General features: G+C 39.8%; 1 protein-coding gene across 1 annotated transcript in view; it reads right to left on the reverse strand.

Moving 5' to 3' along the window:
• Window positions 1-21463, reverse strand: part of wls (Wnt ligand secretion mediator) — a 107653-nt gene extending 86190 nt beyond the window's left edge. Inside the window, exons 1-3 of the mRNA XM_048246251.1 lie at window positions 21225-21463; window positions 4137-4412; window positions 1998-2122 (exon numbers count right to left, since the gene is read on the reverse strand). Coding sequence (XP_048102208.1) covers window positions 1998-2122; window positions 4137-4412; window positions 21225-21330 — 507 coding nt within the window. The 5' untranslated portion in view covers window positions 21331-21463. The remainder of the gene's footprint in view (window positions 1-1997; window positions 2123-4136; window positions 4413-21224) is intronic.
• Between the last annotated feature and the right edge of the window lie 1705 nt (window positions 21464-23168).

A 23168-nucleotide genomic window follows, 5' to 3' on the forward strand; every position in this document is an offset into this window, starting at 1 on the left:
GCAGTACTATTCCATTTTTGCTTAGGCTAAACACTGATAACATTGTACCAATAAACATATATAGTTGAAACCAGAAGTTTACAATCCCTGTACATACACATGTTAAAGTTGACTAAAAAGAGGAATTAAAAAAATCATTTTGGAAATTGATCGTAATACCTTAATTAACAAAATGATGAAAAATCCAACCTTTAAGGACACCAATTTTCTTTGTGAATGAATAATGTATCGTAAATAAATAAATGTTCTTCCACAAAAACAGGGGCCATAATTATACATACCCCTATGTTAAATTCCTATAGAGCCAGGCATATTTTTATTTTTAAAGGCCAGTTATTTCATGGATCCAGGATACTATGCATCCTGATAAAGTTTCCTTGGCCTTTGGAATTAAAATAGCCTCACATCATCACACATGAACATGAAGTTCACCAAAAAAAAAGCTAAGTTTTAAGCAAAATATGTCGCGCTGCCTTCACTTGGATTGGCAATTACCATGTCACATCGCTCAGCATTTGCATGAAAGACTTTTCGTCTATTTTGACCCCGCTCCACTAGAGGCATAAAGGCTGCTTGCCTCTTTGCTATAAAATTCCAATTAATTATCAAATAGACAGGCTATATAAGAGGCTGGTGAAGTATTTTGGGTATTTTAAGGAATGACAAAAATTGAAGACAAACTTAATGTAGCCTTTAAGAATTCCAGATTGCACTTGTCTGTTTTCCAAAAGAAAAATGATAAAGGATTTAAATGACTGAATTGAAAGACTGAACAAACATTTAGACATTATGAACTTTGCAAAGTGCCTCTAAACAGACAGGGTTACTGCACACACAAGGTATGTATCCCCTTACCTAACTATGGGGTAGATGGCAAATAAGCTAATTTCCCAACACACTGATATGTTCCGTTAAATAACCATATGCAATAGCTTAGGTACAAAATCTGACAAACACAGCAAATTAATGAACTGTACATTGAAAAATTGCTGTACATTAGGGGTGGGCGATATATATCGTCTGCGATAATATCGTGATTGTTGTTTTAACAATGTGCAAATTTACATTATCGAGTATTTAAATTACTTATGGGGAAAAAAACACTCGAAATCACGCATTGAAACCCCATACATTCACTAAATCCAGGAGGTGTAGCCCTATGTGAGAGAAGCCCCTGGCTGCAGCAGAGCAAGTGTCACATGATCACTAGTGGGCCCACATTGTCACACGCACGCCTAATATTTATTTTGTGCAGAGGTGTAGGCTACTTGGGATTTTGTGCGGCTACTTCTGTTCAAGTAGCATTGATGAGTCACGTTTTTTCCTACATGGTATTATATGGAGAGAAAACATTAGCCTTTGAGTATTTTAATAGTCAGTTGTAAAAAAAGAACTCTTCACATGTAGGCCTAACCCTTTTGTAAATGGACTGAAATTCGCTCTAATATCGATTATGCTAACCGTTAGCATCTCTATGGGATTTCTCATATATATTAGCCATAAGCTAACACATTAGTTTCTATTCTGTAACTTGGAATGTTAGCCTACATGATTTCTCTTAAACAAAACCTCGAAGGAAATGACTGAGATGTACTCTGTCGATCTGCTTAGTTTTACAGTGAATCCTAAGTAAAGGTTTTTGAAGGGCACTTCAGCTTCAGACTTTCTCTTGGGAAACTGTTAGGCCTATTCATCTTCTCTAATGTAGCTGGCTATACCATGTCATTGCCACTCACACAAGTGGGGGCAGAATTGGAAATGTGTCAGAGTGACAATGCATTGGTTGATTTGGTTAAAAAGTTACAGGTTAGGTTATTTGTTATTATTGTATTGATGCTATTCATAAATAATGAGCTGTAAAGTAACTCAGACTTTTACAAATTTCTTTTAAAGGATATCGACTAATTATCGTTATCGTCAAAATCACAAAAAATATCGAGATATTATTTTTTGTCCATATCACCCACCCCTACTGTACATACAGTTTTATGGTTTACCTTTTCTGTTGTGAAATTGCAGCTCAGCTTCCGCTGCTCAATTGAGTGTGCCATCTCAGTCCACTCACTGAGTGTATCATCTCTATAGGCCAATCCCACATCTATGGTTACCACAGCTCCATCATCTGTTGAAACAGAAACCAAATATAACTAGAAAATGTAATTCTGAGGAATTACCAGTGCATGAAAATGCAAAAGTTCTGATGTAAAATATCATGTATAGTTAAAATAGATAATGCAGAGATAATGCAGAAATGGTTAAATTATTCAATAGGGAATTATTGTAGTGCAGACTTTTATTGAAACAGTTGTGGGCAGAGGAAACAGCTTAACAGGATCTGTAGTCTTAAGAGCCAGATTGTATGCTTAAAGCCTGAGACAGAGTAGATAGTGGTTGTAGTTGAATGTAGATAGTGTAATGGATGCTGATAGACAGAAAGTTATTGGATGTTGATAGGCAGATTGTTGTTGATGTTGATAGTTTAATGGGTGGATGAGTGAATAGTTTGAAGAAGATGGATGGATAAAAAGTTGGATTTAATGTGCCTTATATCCTTGTAGAATGGAGAGGCACAGAGACAGTTGGCCTAGTTGAGCAGAAAGCAGTTGATACAGGTGCAGTCAGCTTAATTGACTATTTGGTTTTAGTCATTTTGAGTAGGCCTGAACTGTTTGCCAAAAGGCCATCATCTCTGGCCCCAGCTTGATAAAAAAAAAAAAAAAAAAAAAAAAAGTAGGCTCTGATTTAGACTAGTCCACTGTATGACTTCAACGAGGTGATTTTTACAGGGTTCCCACTCTAAGTGAAATGTAAAATTCCACGACTTTTCCCTGACAAAATAACAACATTTCCATGACCTACTTTATAATGAAGGGTACAAGATTTCAGAACAGCCGTGTAGCATTCATGAATTTTTTTACTGTTTTTAGAGCGAGAGATGAATAAATGGGTATTGAATGAACAAAGTTGGGCTAACCACAACTACCTTTCAAGCAGTAAAGCAGCTAAGCTAGCTAGCTAGCTAGATAGATACTTTATTGATCCCCAAGGGGAAATTCAGGAAAGGAAGCTAATAACCAGATATACACCAATTCTGAATTCAAAATTCCCTGATATTTCATGACTTTGCCCCCAAATTTATAAAATTCCCTGACTTCCCATGTCTGGAATAGACTCTCCAAAATTCCATGATATTCCAGAAATTCCATTACCTGTGGGAACCCTGTCTTTAGTATCGTTTTAGCTACTTACAGTATCAATCACACTGCCGCTTGCAACACTGCAACAAATGCAGTCCGCTACCCTGTTTACCGGCAATGTTACAGCGGACTTAAACTGCCAACTCGTGGCGAAAAGTTGTTAATACATTTCATGCATGTGCGTGAATCACGGAAAGTGCGAATGAAGTGGCCACTTCTTTTTTTTTTAAAGTATATATTTTTGGGTAGCCTAGAAATCTAGACGCGCCCCTAGCGGCAGCAAATTACATTTGCTGCCAGGGCTAGTCTAGCAACTCTCCGTTGGCTTGTGAGCTCCAGAAATCAAAACTTAATCAGGACATTGAAATCGTGTATAGAGTCGTTTGGTGGGCTTAACATAATGATTAATGGCAGTGTTGCAACGGTTTGGCTTGAATTCCCTGCAACTTGAAAACAAATATCCTATTGCGTCCTATTGCGTGCAGAGGGAATTTGAAAGACAACTGATTATCCCGCCCTTCGGACTGAGCACTGCGAACGGTGAGTGCCCAGACCCAACATTTGAATGTGGGTCTGGTTTGCCAGGCTAATTTTTGGGCTTATTATGCCTTTAATAATAGGACAGTGGAGAGTGACAGGAAGCGAATGGGAGAGAGCAGGGGTGGGATCTGGAAAGAACCACGGGGCGGGAATCGAACCCCGGTCGCCGGTGTATGGTGCAGGTGCCCCAGCCAGTTGCGCCACAGCTGGGGCCAGAAGTGGCCACTTCTAAATGGGACCCACTGTACAGTGTACAGGGAATTGCAAGTGTATTTAGAGGTAAAAAAAAAAAAGATTAATGTGGGATCAGCTCCAATCTATTCCAAAAAAAGATGGTTGGACCACATGACAGTTAATCCCACAAGTTAATCCTTAGAGTTAATAAATTACACTACTTACCAATTTGGTTGTACAGTTTGAATGCAATGTCGAACTGGAGGATGACCAGCATGAACTGAAACCAAGGGCTCATCTCTTTGTTCGGTCCAGGGATGTGTACTGCAAAAACGATGTTATTAGCTTCAATCCTCTTCACTGTGGCCTCCTCAAAATCCCGGATCTTATTGCACTGGTTGGGACCCCAGGGTGTAAACCATTTACTGCTCCTCTGATTGTGATGGACAACATCAACACACTTTGTAGCTATGTAGGGGACGGCAGAGGTTGGGCTTGGTGCTGGAAGGGTGACATTATATCAATGGTTAAATGGGTTAAAGGAACACACCAACTTCAGAAAAATAGCTTATTTGGCATTTACCACAGAGTTAGATTAGAGGATTATCTAGGTTAGCCTAGCTTAGAATAATTCACTGGAAGTGGGTTACACTTAACTTTAAGTTAGTACTTAAAGTTAAAGTTGACTGATATTTAGCAGACGCTTTTATCCAAAGCAACATGGACATCAACCCAGGTCGATCGATTACCAGGCACTGATGTTACCACTGCTCCACCATGACGCACTTCCAGTAAAATTACCGGCTTCGGACAAAGTTTGAGCTGACTTTGGGCATTAATATCTTGAAAAGTATTATTCAAACATGGCTTTCCTGGGCTGAATCTGAAATGATAAATTTGAATGATTTGAACAGAAATATTTTACAGGCCTTGGATTGGGACCCATTCATGATATAGACAAAGCTTGAACAAAACCCGAGACAGCAGTGACAACCTTAACTGATTTGACACGGTACAACCACAAGTATGTTAGCACTACAATGGATGCTTCCCTTTCATTTGAGCCTCAATTCAATAACTAGTGAAAATATAGCCGCAAGCAGTAATGTGGGGGCCTAACAGTACACTAGCAGGAATGGCATTACCATGCCATGAGCTAGCACTCACAGCAACTTTCATGGCAACTGGATGAAGAATTTACTTTATTACAGCGCCCCTAGAGGCCAAATTATGCCAATTTCCATGTGTATTCTCACAATCAAGTATCAAGTCCCAGTACCAAGTTCGGACTTTGGACATCAAAGCGTTGCTGAAATATAAGCTCACTTAGAGGCCAATGATGCAAATTTCCTAGTGTGTCCTTACAATCAGGTACCAGGTCCCTGTACCAAATTTGGACTTTATATGAAATAAAAGTATAACTCAGTATTATATAGTATTAACTTCCTTGCCTTTGTATACTAGGGCTGGGCGATATGCCGAATATACTCGATATATCACAGTTTGCTGTACATTAAAAAAGTGTTGCATCGCAAATATAGAGTATTTCACAATCATACTTTAAGCAGCAACACAACATTTTATTTGCCATTTCGGCATCTCTTTTAACCTCTCCCCCTCCCTCTCAGGAACAACGTGAACACACACAATGCACATCACACACTCACCAACCAATCCTGAACAATTTATTCAGATGAGGATGTGACGTCTAGGTGTAGACGAGAAGTGAACTTTCAGTTCAAAAGCGCGGTAGCATTTCTATCTATGGGTACCATAGGCTAGTGTTGTTCAACAATGAGCTAGGTTGGATGGAAGCAGTTCTGATTTGGTTACATGAAACGAAAAACTAAACGAAATACAAGAGATCTTCACATTTAAGTTACAATGATATCCATTCATTAGGCTTAAGGACTACTGTCTATGTCTATGTGCACGTCTGACTGTTTCGAAATGACAACGCAAATGCACATCTCACTCTCCACACATGCTTTTCTCGTGCTGAATGTTTGTCTAGGCTTCCCTCCAGATTGATTTTTAAATTAAATTGAAGAGATCTGTGCATTGATGCAGATTAGGCTACTGTCTATGAGTGTATCTGATGGTCACAAAACAAAAAACGCAATCGTGCCTTATTTATCAACCAACAAACGAACGACTAATTAAGGAAGCACGCACCACACTGTACCCCCGACAAACACGGGACGTCCCCCGGACCTTATGCCGACATTCACGACGTCCCAGATTCGTCCCGAATGTCATGTTCTCTAGCAGACGTTCCGGTGACCTAACTAACGTCCGGAGCAAGTTATCGTTTGGTTATTGCGTGACGTCCGGTGCAGGACTTTCTGGGGACGTCACCGTCAGGTCCCATGGATGACATTTGCATTTGGTCATTTCAAATACCTCCTGAGGACCCGACAATAACGTTATACCGGGGACATGGGGGGGACGTTTGTTTATTTACACATGGCAGCGGAGTTGAGAGCGCTCTGGCTACCGCCTACAGGACGGAGACATCACATCCATGCACGACTTAATGTTACACGTCTGGGGATGACTAAAGTAGGCCTATCTATCTAGTCTCTAGCAGTAGCTGCATTATAGTCTAAGGCAACATATCATACAGTTTATGAAGTTGTGCGTCTATGAGCAAAGTAGAACCATATGTCTACTTTGCTCATAGACGCACAACTTCATAAACTGGGAAAAGGGTTGTTAACGTTAAACTCAAAATATGTGCTACATAATTCAGCATGCAGATGCCTACAATGCGCATTTCTTCAGATAACTCATTACGTGATGCATGTAACATGCTCTAAATAGGCAGTGGTTTATAACGTAGTTACGTACTTATCCGTTTTATTTTCAGAAACACACACACGGCCAAATTGGGACTGAAACAACTTTTGGGGATGAATATGATGCATTAAAATTAGAGAAATGTTAAAAACAGACCACGTAGCATTTGTTTAGGGTTGTCTAGCAACAGAAGTGACTACTTAATTTGTAAAGCAAAACGATCTAGCTCTACATTGCAGAAGAATTAAGGATACTGCTTCTTCATGACTTGTTTAAATGTCATTGTAATTTATTTGACGATGCTCAAGCGTTTAAAATGTCACGCCAGAAGCTGTCCCGATGTTACAGCAGCTCCTTGTGGAAACAGCAAAGAGTGCACATATCCGATGAGATTTCTGACGAGGAGCTTCGAAGCTCTCTGCCTCACCAGAGCCTTACTGTTTATTAGGCTAATAAAACAATGATATAGAATAGAAACATCTGGAATCTATTTATTTCATCTTAAAGTTGGCTACAAAGAGCATTCATAGCCTAGAGAAAACGATACATTTTTCTTTATCTGCAATGTTCCAGGAAGATAGGCTTACATTTATAGGCTGTCACTGTTTGATCACAGGTCCAAGAAAACGAGTGGATATAACGTCAATGCATTCTAGTTATGTTTCATGTAGGCTAGGCTACTTTATTTCATGTTGAGTTTTGCTTCCCAGCATGCATTGCATATTTTTGGCTATTATTACAGTCCATGAAAATGCACTGTACTGTTCTTCCTAGGCTTCTTCTTCTTATTACAGTGCATGAAAATGCAATGTACTGTTCTTCCTAGGCTGCTTATTATTATTCCGCTTACCACTTTTTCCATACGCAATTTCTCTTGAACAGTTTAACTTAGAAACTTCATTCAGACTTTGTAACGTAGGTCTTCAAACAGATCGGGTTGCTATGTCTTTTCAACTTTGAAACTTTTATACTTTTTAAACTATTAAAGAAAAACTTTTTAAAAATCCCCATAGACTTAACATTGCCGATTATAACATCATAATACGGCCATTAAGCAATTATAATCCTATGGCAGGTGTTCAGGCCACCTGCAGCCTCAGGCTTTAAGCATACAATCTGGGTCAATTAAGACTACACATCCTATTCAACCGTTTCCTCTGCCCAAAACTGTTTCAAAATAAAAGTCCTCACTACAATAATCCACTGTTAAACAATGTAACCCATTAAACTACTGAACTTTTTACATTCAACTTTTAAACGGTCTACTTTTACACTTTTATTAAGCTATGCAACCACCATGTCTATCCTAGCATCACCGTAGTAACCATCTCTATCATCTGTTTTAACTATACATGATATTTTACATCACAACTTTAGCATTTTCATGCACTGGTAATTCCTTGGAATTGCATTTCTAGTTCTTATGTTTCTTCTTCTAACGCAGTTAATGCAGCTTCAACCGTTTAACGTAGAAACTTCATTCAAACTATGTTACGTAGGTCTTACTAAGGACATGTGGGCTTTGTATTTTTCATCTTTGTAACTTTTATACTTTTTAAACTATTAATTAAAAACTATTCAAAATTTCCCCATAGACTTAACATGGGCTGATGACATCATAATAGAGCACTTAAGCAATTAGAATCCTAGGCCAGGTGTTCCGGCCACCTGCATCAACTGTCAGTTTCTCAGGCTTTAAGCATACAGTCTCATTCTCTTATTCTCTAATAAGACTACACATCTTGTTCAACTGTTTCCTCTGTCCACAACATAATTTAACTATTTAAACTATCCACCTATTTAACTGTTCAGTCATTCCAACTACATTAAACCTCATCTAGGCCTACCTCGCAAATAATTTAACCTTTTAAACTATCCACCTATTTTAACTGTTCAGTCATTCCAACTATATTAAACCTCATCTACCTAGAAAATAATTTAACCATTTAAACTATCCACCTATTTAACTGTTCAGGCATTCCAACTACATTAAACCTCACCTACCTCGCAAATAATTTAACCATTTAAACCAGTGTTTTTCAACCTTTTCACTTTTGACACTTAAAATGTCCCACGGCACACTAACATCCTGTGTGAAAAAAAAAAAAATAAACATACCATAGCCTAAAATTTAAAATAACACACAGATACGGCCTTATTATGGCTTCTATGCAAGACCTGCTCAATAAAACAAGCGCCCTCTGTTTCATTTGTAGGTGACTATATCTATAATTTAATTGTTGTTATGAACTGGATATGTGACGATTCTGTGAATACTGGATATGGGGGCCCAGTTTTACAATGCCTGCATACCACAAATACTGCAATCATACAATCAATGAAAGCATGTGGTTATACATTCTTTGATGCAACAGTTGCTTTTCTGGACCAGTGAGTGACATTTGGGTAATTTACTGCGGCACACCTGATGATCTCTCACGGCACACTAGTGTGCCCCGGCACAGTGGTGGAAAAACACTGATTTAAACTATCCACCTATTTAACGGTTTAGTCATTCCAACTATTAAACCTCATCTACCTAGCAACCAATGAGTTTAACCTAGCAACCAGCATAGCAACCACCACAACTAACCTAGCAACAGCCTAGAAACCACCTCAAGTACCCTAGCAACCGACTAGCAACCACATCAAATCCCCTAGCAACAGCCTAGCAACCACTTATACAGTTACAACCTAGCAACCAACATAGCAACCAATGAGTTTAACCTAGCGACCAGCATAGCAACCACCACAACTGACCTAGCAACAGCCTAGCAACCACCTAAAGTACCCTAGCAACAGCATAGCAACCATGTCAAATACCCTAGCAACAGTCTAGCAACCACTTCCACAGATACAACCTAGCAACCACCATAGCAACCAACAGGATTACCGAAGCAACCAGCATGGCAACCACCACAACTAACCTAGCAACAGCCTAGCAAACACCTCAGGTACCATAGCAACAGCCTAGCAAACATGTCAAATACCCTAGCAACAGCCTAGCAACCACTTCCACAGTTACAACCTAGCAACCAATGAGTTTAACCTAGCAACCAGCATAGCAACCACCACAAGTACCCTAGCAACAGCATAACAACCACCATAACTACCCTAGCAAAAGCCTAGCAACCATGTCAAATATCCTAGCAACAGCCTAACAACCATGTCAAATAGCCTAGCAACCATGTCAAATACCCTAGCAACAGCCTAGCAACGACCACAACTTCAACCTAGCAACCACCATAGCAACCAACAGGATTACCGAAGCAACCAGCATAGCAACCACTTAATTTGGCATAATAACCAACATATGTACCCTAGCAACACTATTGTAACTATATCTCCATTATTTGTTTTTACTGTATGATATTTTAAATCATATTTTTTGCATTTTCATGCACTGTATTTCCTTCAGGAAATGCTTTTCTAGTTAGTTTTTAATATTTTGAAACAATATGGTTTGAACAATTTATCTTAGGCTAGCCTAGGCCTACTCTGATGATGTTTTGAACAATATGCTACGGGATATGCCCATTAAAACTTTGTATTAGTTTATTAAGAAAATGACACCGTAGATGTGAAAGCAGCACATCCTAGCCCGGTATAAATGTCCATGTCTACTCATCATTAGTGTAATGCATTTGGAGGACGTGTTTTCATAGCCTACATGCGTGAAAATATGAGGTGAGTGAAGTTGATTGTGTAGTTGTAGATCAAGTCATTAATGTGTGTTCATGTTCCGTCTACCTCTCTCCTAGCAACGCTGAGACTTACAGGATGTAATACCATACCAAATAGCGCTTCATGTTTTTTTTTTTTAACCATCGCGGAAATATAAACGTCACGCGCATAACGTCGCGGTGACCATTACAGGACGTCCTCTCAGTCTCGTGGACGTCTTTTAGACCTCCCGAACAGAGGTCCGCGGGACGTAAAGGGAACCCTACACAATGTTGAGGAGGTGACGTTTGCCAGGGGACCTTTAGGGGACGTCACCAGGACATTATTTTGTTTACTGGGCCTAGCGCTCATGCGTGTACATGTTGGTGGGCGGGTACCTATCCGGCGGCTACAGCCAAACGTTACTTAGTGCGGGACTCCACTCTGACTCCACAAGTGTTCCCGAGCAACTTTTGCTTGTTACGTGGCAAGCAAGGTATGTGTATTATCGCGACCCTCTGAACTGGAGGATGACTCTTTTTACAGAATACCCAATAAAAATTGACGTTGGTCTATGCGTCATTTACAGCTTTGGAACTTGGCGCATGGTCAGAGCCAACTGGTGCTGGATCCAAGTCCCAGTATTTAATATGGCGTTGACTATGAATTGGCCTGATTTACTAGCCTAGCCTCCGCCATTCGTTTGTATGGCTCTAGGCCTACTGTTTTCTCCCTTTCATTCCAAACCGTGACCAACGCCAGTCTCCCTTCTCTGCAGAACATATAATAATAAAAATAAAATAATAATAAAAATGTGCCATGAATTGGACGTTTATTACAATCTTTAAATGCCGTAAATCGGCAGTTAAAGAAGTTATATTATTTACTTTGGCTGTGCAAAGCACAGGGCTTTATTTAGGGCACGGCACAGTTTTTACATAATGGTGTGAAAATACATTTTCACACCATGTAATAACTGCCGCATTTTGTAATAATCTGCTGCATTATGTAATAAACTGCCTCAACTCATTATGTAATACATTTTGCCACAATATGTAATAAGTTATTACATATTGCAGTTATTACAAAATGCGGGTGTTGCGGATGAAAATGTAATATGGTGCATTATGTAATAATCAACCAAATCCGATGTCTTCATTGATAAGAACAGCATATCAATGCGTATTTTAGGCTACTCATAAGTCATGGTAATCATAAAAGTTATGAAAGTGTTCACATTCAGGCTATAGACCATTTCTTTATGCAAAGGCTGACTGGCTGTCATGAGCTCTGAATGAAGAAATAAAACAATAGTGCTATTGAATAAGAAACATGTTTATTAATCTTTCTGTAAGCCTAAGCTTCTACAGAAAGGACAGTGAAATTATTTTTAAATCTTCGGTCCTCAACTTTTCCTGCATTCAGCACCATCGGTTTCTCACTCACACAGCCTAAGTTTTTAGAGGAAGATCTTGTTTTCATTTGGTACTAAAGTTACGTTTGAATGGCTTGATTAACTTTGTGGACGCTGACTGATGGAACATTGAGCCCTGAAGGAAAAATGTTTGTTTGTTAAGAAGTTTTTGCATCGTTTCATGTGTCGGGATTTTCCAGTAGCCTATTACGCACCAAAGGGCATATGGCAACTTACTTTAAACTACCTCAGTGTAATGTGATCTACTCAGTCTTTTGCGTTTCGTTAAGATAAAATTCTAAGTTACAGTATAACAAAGCCAGTTCCATTTTTGTTGGCCTAGCCAATATTTGGCAAACTCAGCTGGTAATTAAGGTCTTATTGAAAACCGTAATCCCGTCATATAGGTTTACTTCAACTAAACATTTGTGACTTTCTAAGGCTACAAACTGAATGTTCTGTATAGGCCTAGACGGCTAGGCCTACCAAATAATATAAATCAGGGCTGACAACGAACTTGCCCATTTCCACCAAATAACTGCCATTATTTGCTCTGCTCTAAGGTGCAAATTCTCCCAAGTGCGTAAGTAAAACAAAAGCGTGCAACTCTTGTGCGCATTCTGCCACTGACTTAAACTTTTCCAACTAAGCACTTCTGGGGACTGTATCAAGTTCGAGCGCCACTAAAAATGTGAAACGGCATGTTGTTCGATGCCGACAGTAGGCCTAGTGGACTACGCAGTGCGTCGAAACATCAGTCGATTGTGCACCATAATAAAACAAGTTTAACCCTTAAGAACGTAGGTTTTATTTAAACCAACGTACTCCACTGGGTGAGTTTTTTGGGCTGCGTCACTAGCGTTCTACACGGACATTCTATAGTCATTATTAGGTGGCCTATAATCTATGTTGTGTTAGCATGGCCTGATTTGTTTTATTTCACGTTAACATTGCAAAGTACCACACACACATGCTTTCATCATGTGATCACATGTGTTGCATGCATGCACCTGATTGCGCAAATGAAGTCGCGCTGACAACGTGTTACAATTGTCAGGAGGATAACAGGACACGCGAATATCTCTGCTCTTACCTCAGACGGATGTTTAACTCCAAGGACGTTTTTGTTGTCGTCCGTTTCCTTCCTTCACATGGATTTTACGTAAGTGCCCTTATAATTTATGTATCAAATCTAGAAATCAGTTCATAAGTTATAGCGTTATCATTTTCAGTAATCGGTGTTGTAGCCTACAGAGGTCATTATCATATAATGTTAGCATACTGGTCTTGTTGTGTTTGAGGGGAAGAGGGCAAGACATTTGGTCGATGCTAGTGAACTCTGTGAGTAGCCAGTAGCCAGTCAGGATATATACTTTTAGAAGTGTAAGACACACTAAAGAAAGTGAACGTCATAGCTTGTTTAGCTTGGGATTTCTCAGGAACAGAAGCGTGTAGAAATACACGGTTTGCACCTACTGAGAGCATAAAGTCTCACCTTTTAAACGAGCCATTGTATGTGTTCAGCTATAATACAGAATGGCTGTACAAAAATCATCAACAATGGTCTAGATTGCTGGCACTCTAGGACAAAACTTCCGAAAACAGCTTGGCATTCAATGAGTTAATAAAGTAAATCATGCAATTCAAACTCAATTTAGGCTACGCATTAAGGTTTCCATAGCACAGCACACGTTTTGAATGAATGAAAGCGGCTGCCTTGTATCGCAATAAACAGCGGGTGAAAATCCCGACTCTTTCAACTACATGAAATGTAATAGTGAGCCATCAAATACCCCCCAGATTTCAGTGCTCATCAGTCCCAACATTGATCAATATAATCAAAGAGTCCAAAAGTAAATGAAATCCCAGAGAGACAGACAGACCTCCGTCTTCCCTGGAAACGTATCAAGAATATTTGCGTCCAAACGGATCCATCTCAACACGACTCAACACGTTACTTCATATCCCAGGCCTATAGGTGGCACTGTTTGTTACAGAAATTGACCAAAGCTTGCGCGCTGTGTAGGCCATACAACAGACAGAGTAGGCTACGACTGGCTAGTGCAAGGAAACCAGAATAGTTTGTGTGGACTTATAGTGAACTGTCAACTGTAGAACTAATAAACTTAATTTTACGGTTTGTGAAAGGTGCAGTCCCGTCCTTTATTTGGCTAACGCAGGTAAAAACTAGATGTACCGCATAGCGGTAAAAAAAAAAAAAAAAAAAAAAAAGACGCCGCTCAGTCCTGTACATCCGTTCCGCGAAAATAAATCACACTTCAATTTGTTTCCATATTTTACTCCATCCCCCACTCTTGAAACTTTTGTGTATGCTTGTTTGGCATGCCTGAGTGTGTGTGTGCGGCTGCACAGAAAGTAGCCTACTGGTGCTGAAAAGGTGAATAGATTGTAGAATAGCCAAAGAAGATGTAGCATTGTTATAAAACCTTTAAAATCTCTAAACAATCACAAGTAGGGCAGTTCACAGTTCATCCATTGCAACTGGATTGATGAAAGGTCACTTACACATGTAGGCTACATTGTATTTGGGAAAAGCGAAAGGTATCAGCATAATGTTATTTAATTATTTATTTATTTATAAACAAAAACATCTGTCAGTTCCATGCCGTTTTCAACAGCTATTAAAAACAAAGGTCATTTTTGGATGGATTAATTTTTGTGAATGTTTCTTCTTCTACATAAGATTTTAGTCATCTTTAGTTCATGTAATACTTTATTGTCAATGCACAAATTTAGTAACAGTAGTCTGAAACGAAATGCTGTTTTACATCTAACCAGTGGTGCAAATAACTGACATGATGAAATGCGTCGCTAGACTGTTCATACACATTTTAACGGGCCAAAGTTGAAGAGCTGTTGCCCATTATTGTTTGTGTAGTTTTCTACAAATGCAATCAATCAAATTGGCCTCAATCACTCAACCAACGCTAACGGTAACATTACCTAGGTCCTTATTGATATTATAAGATTAACGTACCTGCAGTAAAAACCAAGCATGTCCGATAAACATCCTCAGATTTATTTCGGCTTCAAGAAAAATGGGAATTACATTTCATGTGAACATCATCCTATCCTTATTAGACGTTCTCTGCGGTAAACTAAGTCCTTGTATGAAGCGTCCATTGTTTTTCCAACCCACTTTTAACTTCCAACAAAATTACGTCTCACTGCAACGACGCGCCATCTAGTGGACAAACGACTACTTATCGCCAATACTGGAAATGCGGCCATGATGATGATGAATATTTATTTTGGCTTTCTTTTAATCCTACTGAATTTGTAATTATGTATCAGCCGTTCTAATACCGATAGTATGTGGGTGCCTGTGTGTGTGTGCGCATGTGTATGTGTGCACCGCCATCTACAGGCCAATGAGTTACACATAACCTAATTTTTTTTAGACCCCCCCATGGATGAAATTCTACGAAACTTGGCATACCCCCAGAGAATGCCAGGTCAATCTATAAAATTTGGTGCAGTTCTGAACATCTTAACTGAAGATAGGGGCGATTAAAGCAGAATAATATTGCATTTTCATTTTTTACCGGGGTGCAAATCACAAATGAGTGATTATGGGCCAGGTTGATGTGGGCCCTTGAGACCAACATACCATAAAAGATTCTTCATCCTCAGTGCCACGGTTCAGGTAGTTATGTGGGGCCCAGCACCTGGGAGGGGGACTGGCCCCGGGATCTAAAACAAAAATTTTTCCGTAAAAGTCTAGTGGGGCTACATACCCACCAAATTTCATGTGCCCCGGTGGTTCGGTGTCCCGGGTATCGTTGACCAAAAATTCAGGAAGTAGATGACGGGGGGCAGGGGTGGAGGAGAAGAGAGGGAAAAAAAATATATATATATTTGACAATCCCTATAGGACCGCTTCGCTAGCAGCGGTCATAATAATAACTAGAAAATGTAATTTCGAGGAAATCTACCAGTGCATGAAAATATAAACATACTGTATATTAACATAAAATGCCAAACAAACTTTTATTTGGAAACAGTTGGCAGGAGTTATAGTTGATAACAACTGACAGTTCAAATGGCTGAACAGTTAAATAGTTGAGTAGTTTAAATAGTTAAATTATTTAATAATGAATTATTGTAGTGAGGACATTTATTTTGAAACAGTTGTGGGCAGAGGAAATAGTAGTCTTAAGAGAGCCAGATTGTATGCTTAAAGCCTGAGACAGAGTATATAGTTTAAAAGTTGAATATAGATAGATAGATAGATAGATAGATAGATATACTTTATTGATCCCCAGGGAAAATTCAAGGTCTCAGCAGCAGCATACATACAACACAAACATATTCTTTTAACAGCAGAAAGAGTAATTAAAGTATATAATATAAAAACACAACTAAGCAGTAAGGACAGTAGAAGATAAAGAATATGCGAAATATACTAAAATACAAATTACAAAAATACAAATTATACTAACACTTAATCAATTCTAAAAACAGTATCCACATAGTGGTGATTAATAAATCAGAGGCGCTTGCAATGACTGAGGCAGGGACTGAGCCTGTGATTCTCTGTGCATAGTAAGGTGCTAAGGTGCTCTGTGTGAATGAGTGTCATGGTGGTAGTGCAACAGTGCAACAATGCAGAAATAAAGTAAAGTCTATATATCTATATAATTAACTATTTAAGAAAATGTACAAGTGTGGCCACAGTTCGGCTGTGGCATGGAGGGTATGCATATGTGCAGCACATATATATAGCACGCACACAGTGAGGCATAAAGACAGTGGTACAAGTGGCTAGTGGACAGACAGTACCAAACATGGAGGGGGTGAAGAGGCAGACAGACTTCTCTGCTTAGTCTATCTCTCCTCTTCCCTTAAGTGAGGCATTGAACAGTTCAATGGCCCTGGGGACAAATGACTTTCTCAGTCTGTCAGTTGTGCAAGGCAGTGAGCGAAGTCTCCAGCTGATCAGGCTCTTCTGCTTAACAATAGTGCTGTGGAGTGAGTGAAACTCATTGTCCAAGATGCTGATCAGTTTGTTCAGGGTCCTTTTGTCAGATAGTGAAGTGATGCACTCCAGTTCAGCTCCCACTACAGAGCCAGCTTTCCTTACCAGCCTGTCAATTCGCCCCACATCCTTCTTCCTTGTGCTTCCTCCCCAGCATACTACTGCATAGAAGAGGACGCTGGCAACAACAGACTGGTAGAACATCCTGAGGAGCTTACTGCACACATTGAAGGACCGCAGCCTCCTCAGGAAGTACAGTCTGCTCTGCCCTTTCTTGTAGAGTGCATCAGTGTTGGCTGACCAGTCCAGTTTATTGTCCAGGTGGAGACCCAGATACTTGTAGGTAGGGATGTCCCGATCCAGCTTTTTGCACTTCCGATCCGATACCGATATTGTAGCTTTTAGCATCGGCCGATACCGATACCGGCCGATCCAAGCATGTATTAAAGATTAAAGATATTTACTTGTTTTGTTGTTATACTCATGTTGAAAAGGGTTTTACTCTTAAGAACAACTAGCCAACTTAATTAGGTTAGTTTGAATAATCCACAGTGGCTGGTAATGAGAAGCTGACCTGTTTATTCTTAACAGGGTTAAATAAACACAAAATAATAAATAGTCAATTAACCACACAAACTGAATTGGCATCAGTGCTCTGCTCTTGAACAACAAGAGTGTAAACCAAGGCTTGGTGCAAAAGCCATTAGTGCAAACAATATTGTAAACAATATTATAAAAAAAGCAAAACACACAGAAAAGCTGAGTAGAAAATAGTCAATTAACCACACAAACTGAATTGGCATCAGTGCTCTGCTCAAGAGTGTAAACCAAGGCTTAAAAAAGCCATCAGTGTAAACAATATTGTAAACAATATAAAATTATATATAAAAGCAACACACACAAAACCTGAGTAGAAAATAGTCAAATTACCACACACACACTGAATTGGCTCTAACAACCCAAATAACTGTCACGCCTTCTACAGTATTGCTATCTCCTACACGCTTTACTGCTCCATCTCCATACTCCCTTTAATTTCTACTGTTTGCCCTGGCTGCAGTCTGAGCATGATGGGGAGATTCTTTTCTATTCACAAAGGTGATCATTTCAACATGCTCAGGTGTCAGCCTGCTTCTGTGCTCATCAATGATAAGTGAGACAGCTTAAAAGCCTCTCACTGTTGGCGCTTTTAAAAGCCGAGACTGATGCCACAACTGGTCTGGGTTTGCTGAAGTAACCTAGGCTACAGGCTGCATTTATTACAGAAAATCAAGCAACATAGCACGTAGGCCTATCTACACTATTTAGTAACAGGAGCTTAAGTTTACCGCTGACAACAGCTGTCACTAATTCACATCACGTAGGGCTGCTCGATGCACAGACTAAACGGTAAAAAAGTTATGATAGCCTACTGGAAGCTTCTACCCTTTGGATGTGTAGAGTTGTAGGCCTAGGTGCACTTAGTTATTAGCGATTGACCAGGTTGCTTTTTGAAATGAAATGCGTTCGTTAGGCTAGCCGATTGTAAAAATAGGGAAATTAAAGTGCGTGCTGTGCCTATACATTACACAAACAATCTTAAATCGCGGAGATAACATTCGTTAGACAGGCAAAGCTGTCAGCAGCAACATGCATAAGAGCCTTAATAGTAAGAGGGTCTCGTGGACACGGTTAACATTAGGCTATATTAATTCATCTGTGACATGAAATATTTGCTCGATAACTTTAAATTCTTAGTGGGACATGCACAGACAAGTGGGATGCTGGACAGGTCGCTAGGTGTGCTGAAAAACGCGGACCGGATTTGGGAGGAAAAGTATAGTTAAGCATAGTTTAGCTTACACCAAGCACAAACGTTGAATCGTTTGCCCAATGTCACTGGTGGGAATAATGTTTCACAGGTTCGGAGTGTTCATCGGGAAGTTAGCAGGGTGTTAGTGGTGTGGCGAACGAGGCTGGAGGTAGCCTAATGTCCATAGTGCTAGCTTCTGTCTTCTGAACGTGTGCCTCTCCACAATCGCGGCGACAGTAACGTGGTGTAGCCTTTGTCTAATGCCACTGGGTATGTTAGACGAGGTCGAAGTGCTCATAGGATAGTTAGGGGGGGAACGTAGTGGCAGTGTGGGGAGTCGCTATGAGAATGACAGTAGGCCTAGTCCCGAGCTGGCGCAAATTCTCTTCCACTGGCGCTTGCAGGTAGATCTGGCCATGCTGCTCGCATGGTGGAGGTGGTGACACGCCTCTCCCTCTCCCACACACACACACACACATTAGGTCATGCATAGTCTATCACAAGATGATGGGAATGCCGGGCCCTGTATGGATAGGGATAGGGAGTCATTATCTCTACAGCAAAAGGCCTGCTACATAAAAAAAATGTCAGCCATTTATTAGTAATGATTTACACTGTTGATTTGCTATCTATTTCCCTGATCATTTAGGACATACACTATGTGTTCCTTTTGTGTGTTCATGTCCTTGTGATGTGTGTGTCTTTGTCAGCTAAGAAAAAACATCAACAAAAACAACAAAAAGAAAAAAAAAAATACTAACATTGTCTCTTGTCTTGTCTCACATCTCACTCCTGATCTGTGCCTTGCCGTGGCAAGTGAGCTTTTGAACTAAACAGGTCTTGTCTACTTGTGTTTGTGTGTCATCTGAATAATATACATGTGCCCCATACATGGAATCAGAGTGCCTACTGTATGTAGTAAATGGAAAATCTCTACAGCAAAAGGCCAGTCTACCGCTACATGCATTTGGTTTGTTTCTGCCATTTATTAGTAATGATTTACACAGTTTGTTCACTACTTACTATTTACCTGAGCATTCAGTATTGTGCAATATAGCATACAGAAGGTGAGGGACATTTTGGGGGGAAAGAAGTGGTGCATTTTATCATTCAAACATGCAACTTTTCATGAAAATTCTATAATCCAAGATGGCCGCCACCATATGACGTCATAATATGCAAATTAGATAGACATTTAATCTCTACATAAACTTTGGGTCATCCTTAATATTTCTCTAATTTACAGAAAGTCTCTATCTCTTACCACTTTTAAGATATAGCCTTTTGAAATAAAGATGTCAAAATTGATCGTTTCGGAAAAAAAACTCTGGCGCCTAAAGGGTTAAGACTACTATTTCCTCTGCCCACAACTGTTTCAAAATAAATGTCCTCACTACAATAATTCACTATTAAATAATTTAACTATTTAAACTACTCAACTATTTAACTGTTCAGCCATTTCAACTGTCAGTTTTTATCAACTATGACTCCTGCCAACTGTTTCCAAATAAAAGTTTGTTTGGAATTTTATGTTAATATACAGTATGTTTATATTTTCATGCACTGGTAATTTCCTCGAAATTACATTTTCTAGTTAAGTCTGCAAATCTTCCTGTGTTGTCTTCGTAGAAGAAGCCTATGCCGTTTCCCGGGCCACCCAGTGAACACAATGGAATTCGGCGTCGTAAAGTTAAACAAAAGCGTATCGGCCTATTTTCTCAGTCACTCCCCTTTCGAAGTAGAGTTTATTTCAAATTCCCAACTGCGGTGCAATGGTTGTATCATACATTCACAGGTGTAGGCCATAACAAATCAATATGCGAGGAGTATACTTCGCAAGCGTTCGACCTAAACGATTAATGCAAATTTAGATGGAAACGTAACGCAGGCTACGTGCGGACGGTGTTTTTCAGAAAGGAATCCAGAAACGCGCAATTAAGACATACAGCCACACTAATAAAAATGGCGAGATAAGTTTACTTTCGTACGGCCACAATCAACTAAAATATCGACACGACAGAACGTATTCTACCGTTCGGCGCGGTAATCATCACAAACACAATGCAACACAAGCACAATGTAAACCAAGTTTTCTTGCTAACTACGTTAGCATGGGCCTGGAGTATCCATTGTGAACATACAATTCAGAGCAGCCTACAGCCCAAGTTAACTAATGTTACCGATTGGTCACACCATAGATTCTGGTCAAAGGCTACACACCGCTTTCGAATGTGGAGCTCACAGACGGTATAAAAAAATAATTTCGTTCGCAAGACACATCAAAAATCTTAGAGTAATAGCCTAACTTTGATGTAACCTTGACATTACAACTTTGTTGCCAGCTTACGACAGCTAACTTTGCTCGGGAAAAGCTAAAAGCCTGAAAAAGGTGGACTGGTGTAGCCTACCATTTCAGTTTGACGAAGAAACTGTGCACACTAACGTTATTTGCTCGCAGTGTTCTTACATGGCCAAACGTTACTTGTAGGCTACTACACGAGAAGAAATTAACTTTTGCACACGTTATTGTAGCTTAAGTCTGTGCTTAACCTTATACAAGTTCACTTTTTTATTTCAGTAAACTATGGCAGTAAAGCCATTTTCCATATAGCCACACTAGCTCAGGTCTGCACTTTCATTACTCACCTATTAAGCCTCCCACCATAAATGAAAACACTTGGAAAAGAAGAAGGGTAACTCCGACGATAAGCAACTTTTTTGTGCTCATGTTTTCTATAATAGCCCCAGCCATCTTCAAGGATTAGTTCCCCTCTAATCACCACACCGGTATTTAGAGAAAACCTCAGCTTGCCGATACCTGCTGATTACAAGAACGACTTCGAATGTGTTGCCTGTCTGTTCAAGCTCTAGGTTAGAGTGATGGGGGTGTCACATGACCTGCCGCTGCATCCTGCACTGCGCGCCCTACATCATGTGGATGTCAAACTATGCAAATCTGGAATTTGATGTAGTCATTATAAAAAATCTCATCTTAAACCCTTTGGATATTTTAAGTTTAATAAGGGAAATTAACGCAGATTGCAGACTCTCCATGGGCACTATCACACGTTTCCAGTCATGCTTTGCGCAAATTGTGGGAACATACACTTCCGTAGGCCTAATTTGACATTTACAGTAGGCCTACCCTCCAGAATTATTGGCACCTTTGGTAATGTACAGTATGGAGGATAAGATCCATAAGAACCACTGTTGGAGAGTTACAGAAAAAAGTATCATCTTGCAGTCACCAAGTCCCCTAAAAATTCTTCAAAAGTGACCTCACTGCTAATAGATTATTTAGAGCGCATGCCAGGTTAAGCCTTTCCAGTCATTTAATTACAAATGTAAACGGCAGGAGTTACTGAATGGTGCAGTGACTTTGTCTGGAAGTGTGGTCTATTGTCAGATTATATGAAAATTGCGTTCTTTGGCAAGAAACACTTTAGGTGGATGTTATGTTCCTCATCTACCTTTAGGTGGGGTAGTTTCCACCATGTCCTTTTTGGCTATTCTGCCTGTGTTCTGTTTCCTTATTATTTTTAGGTGTGACCTGTGTGCAGGGGGGTGGATTTTTGTTAATAAATACCCCAATACTTGAGCCCCTTTGACTGTTGGTCATTTTGTTGCATCTAGCTTGGCTAGTTGTAACAGTGGGTTTGGCATACTTAGAATAACTATACTGAAAAGAAGTTAGGCCTTTTTTTCACCAATCTGCAAAAAAAAAATCTTACTAATAGCTTTTTTACTATGTGTTCCTACAGGTGTCTAGTAACACCTCCGAATTTATCCACGGCCAAATCCTCGGGAAAACACCTGATTAACCTGATATTACCAATATTAGCTTTTCAGATGTCTAACTAGGGGTTTTTAGGGGGGCTGAATCTATCCCACCCATTAGTCCAAAAAAAATCCATAACAAGGGGTTTTATTGAACTATTACAAAACAAAACTTCCTTAATCAGTTTAAGATTTAACAAACCTCATCCCTCAACTCCACTGCACTCCCTCACACGTTGTCATCTGGCTAGTTGATGTTCTGGCCAGAGTTACCATGACAGTTCGAACAAGCAGAATTACACTCCTTGCTTTTTACTTGAGAGTGTCCCAGTCGTCTGCACAGTTGCAAGTGACAAACTTCAGAAGGTAGTCCGGTGCAATGGGATCTGGTGCTTAACCATGTTCTCCTTGTTTCTATCCACACTCAAGGTCATCTAGTGATGGACTTTGTAGCAGTAGCCAATCTCTGGTCCGAAGATATGCCTGCAGAGAGTGCTGTGCTGCAGCTCCTGTAGTCGGAGGCAGTTTCTCAGGCTTGATAGTAGTTATGTTGTTCTCATGAGTTTTACATTTTGTTGCTCACTGTCCACCCTCCAAGTTGTACACTCTTTTTTCTCTTTCTCTCCCTCTCTCTCACACTCACACACACACACATGCACATTGACACTCACAAACACATTCACAACCACCCTGCCACCCACATAAAACACATGCACACACTTAAAGGTTGTATCAGTGATTTCAGGCCCAAAAAAGGCCCAAACATAAATGATCACATTCATCTAATCTTTCCTAACGATCCGCTAGCTGAAT

This window comes from Alosa alosa, chromosome 1 (assembly GCF_017589495.1).
Source record: "Alosa alosa isolate M-15738 ecotype Scorff River chromosome 1, AALO_Geno_1.1, whole genome shotgun sequence".
Taxonomy (NCBI): Eukaryota; Metazoa; Chordata; class Actinopteri; order Clupeiformes; family Clupeidae; genus Alosa; species Alosa alosa.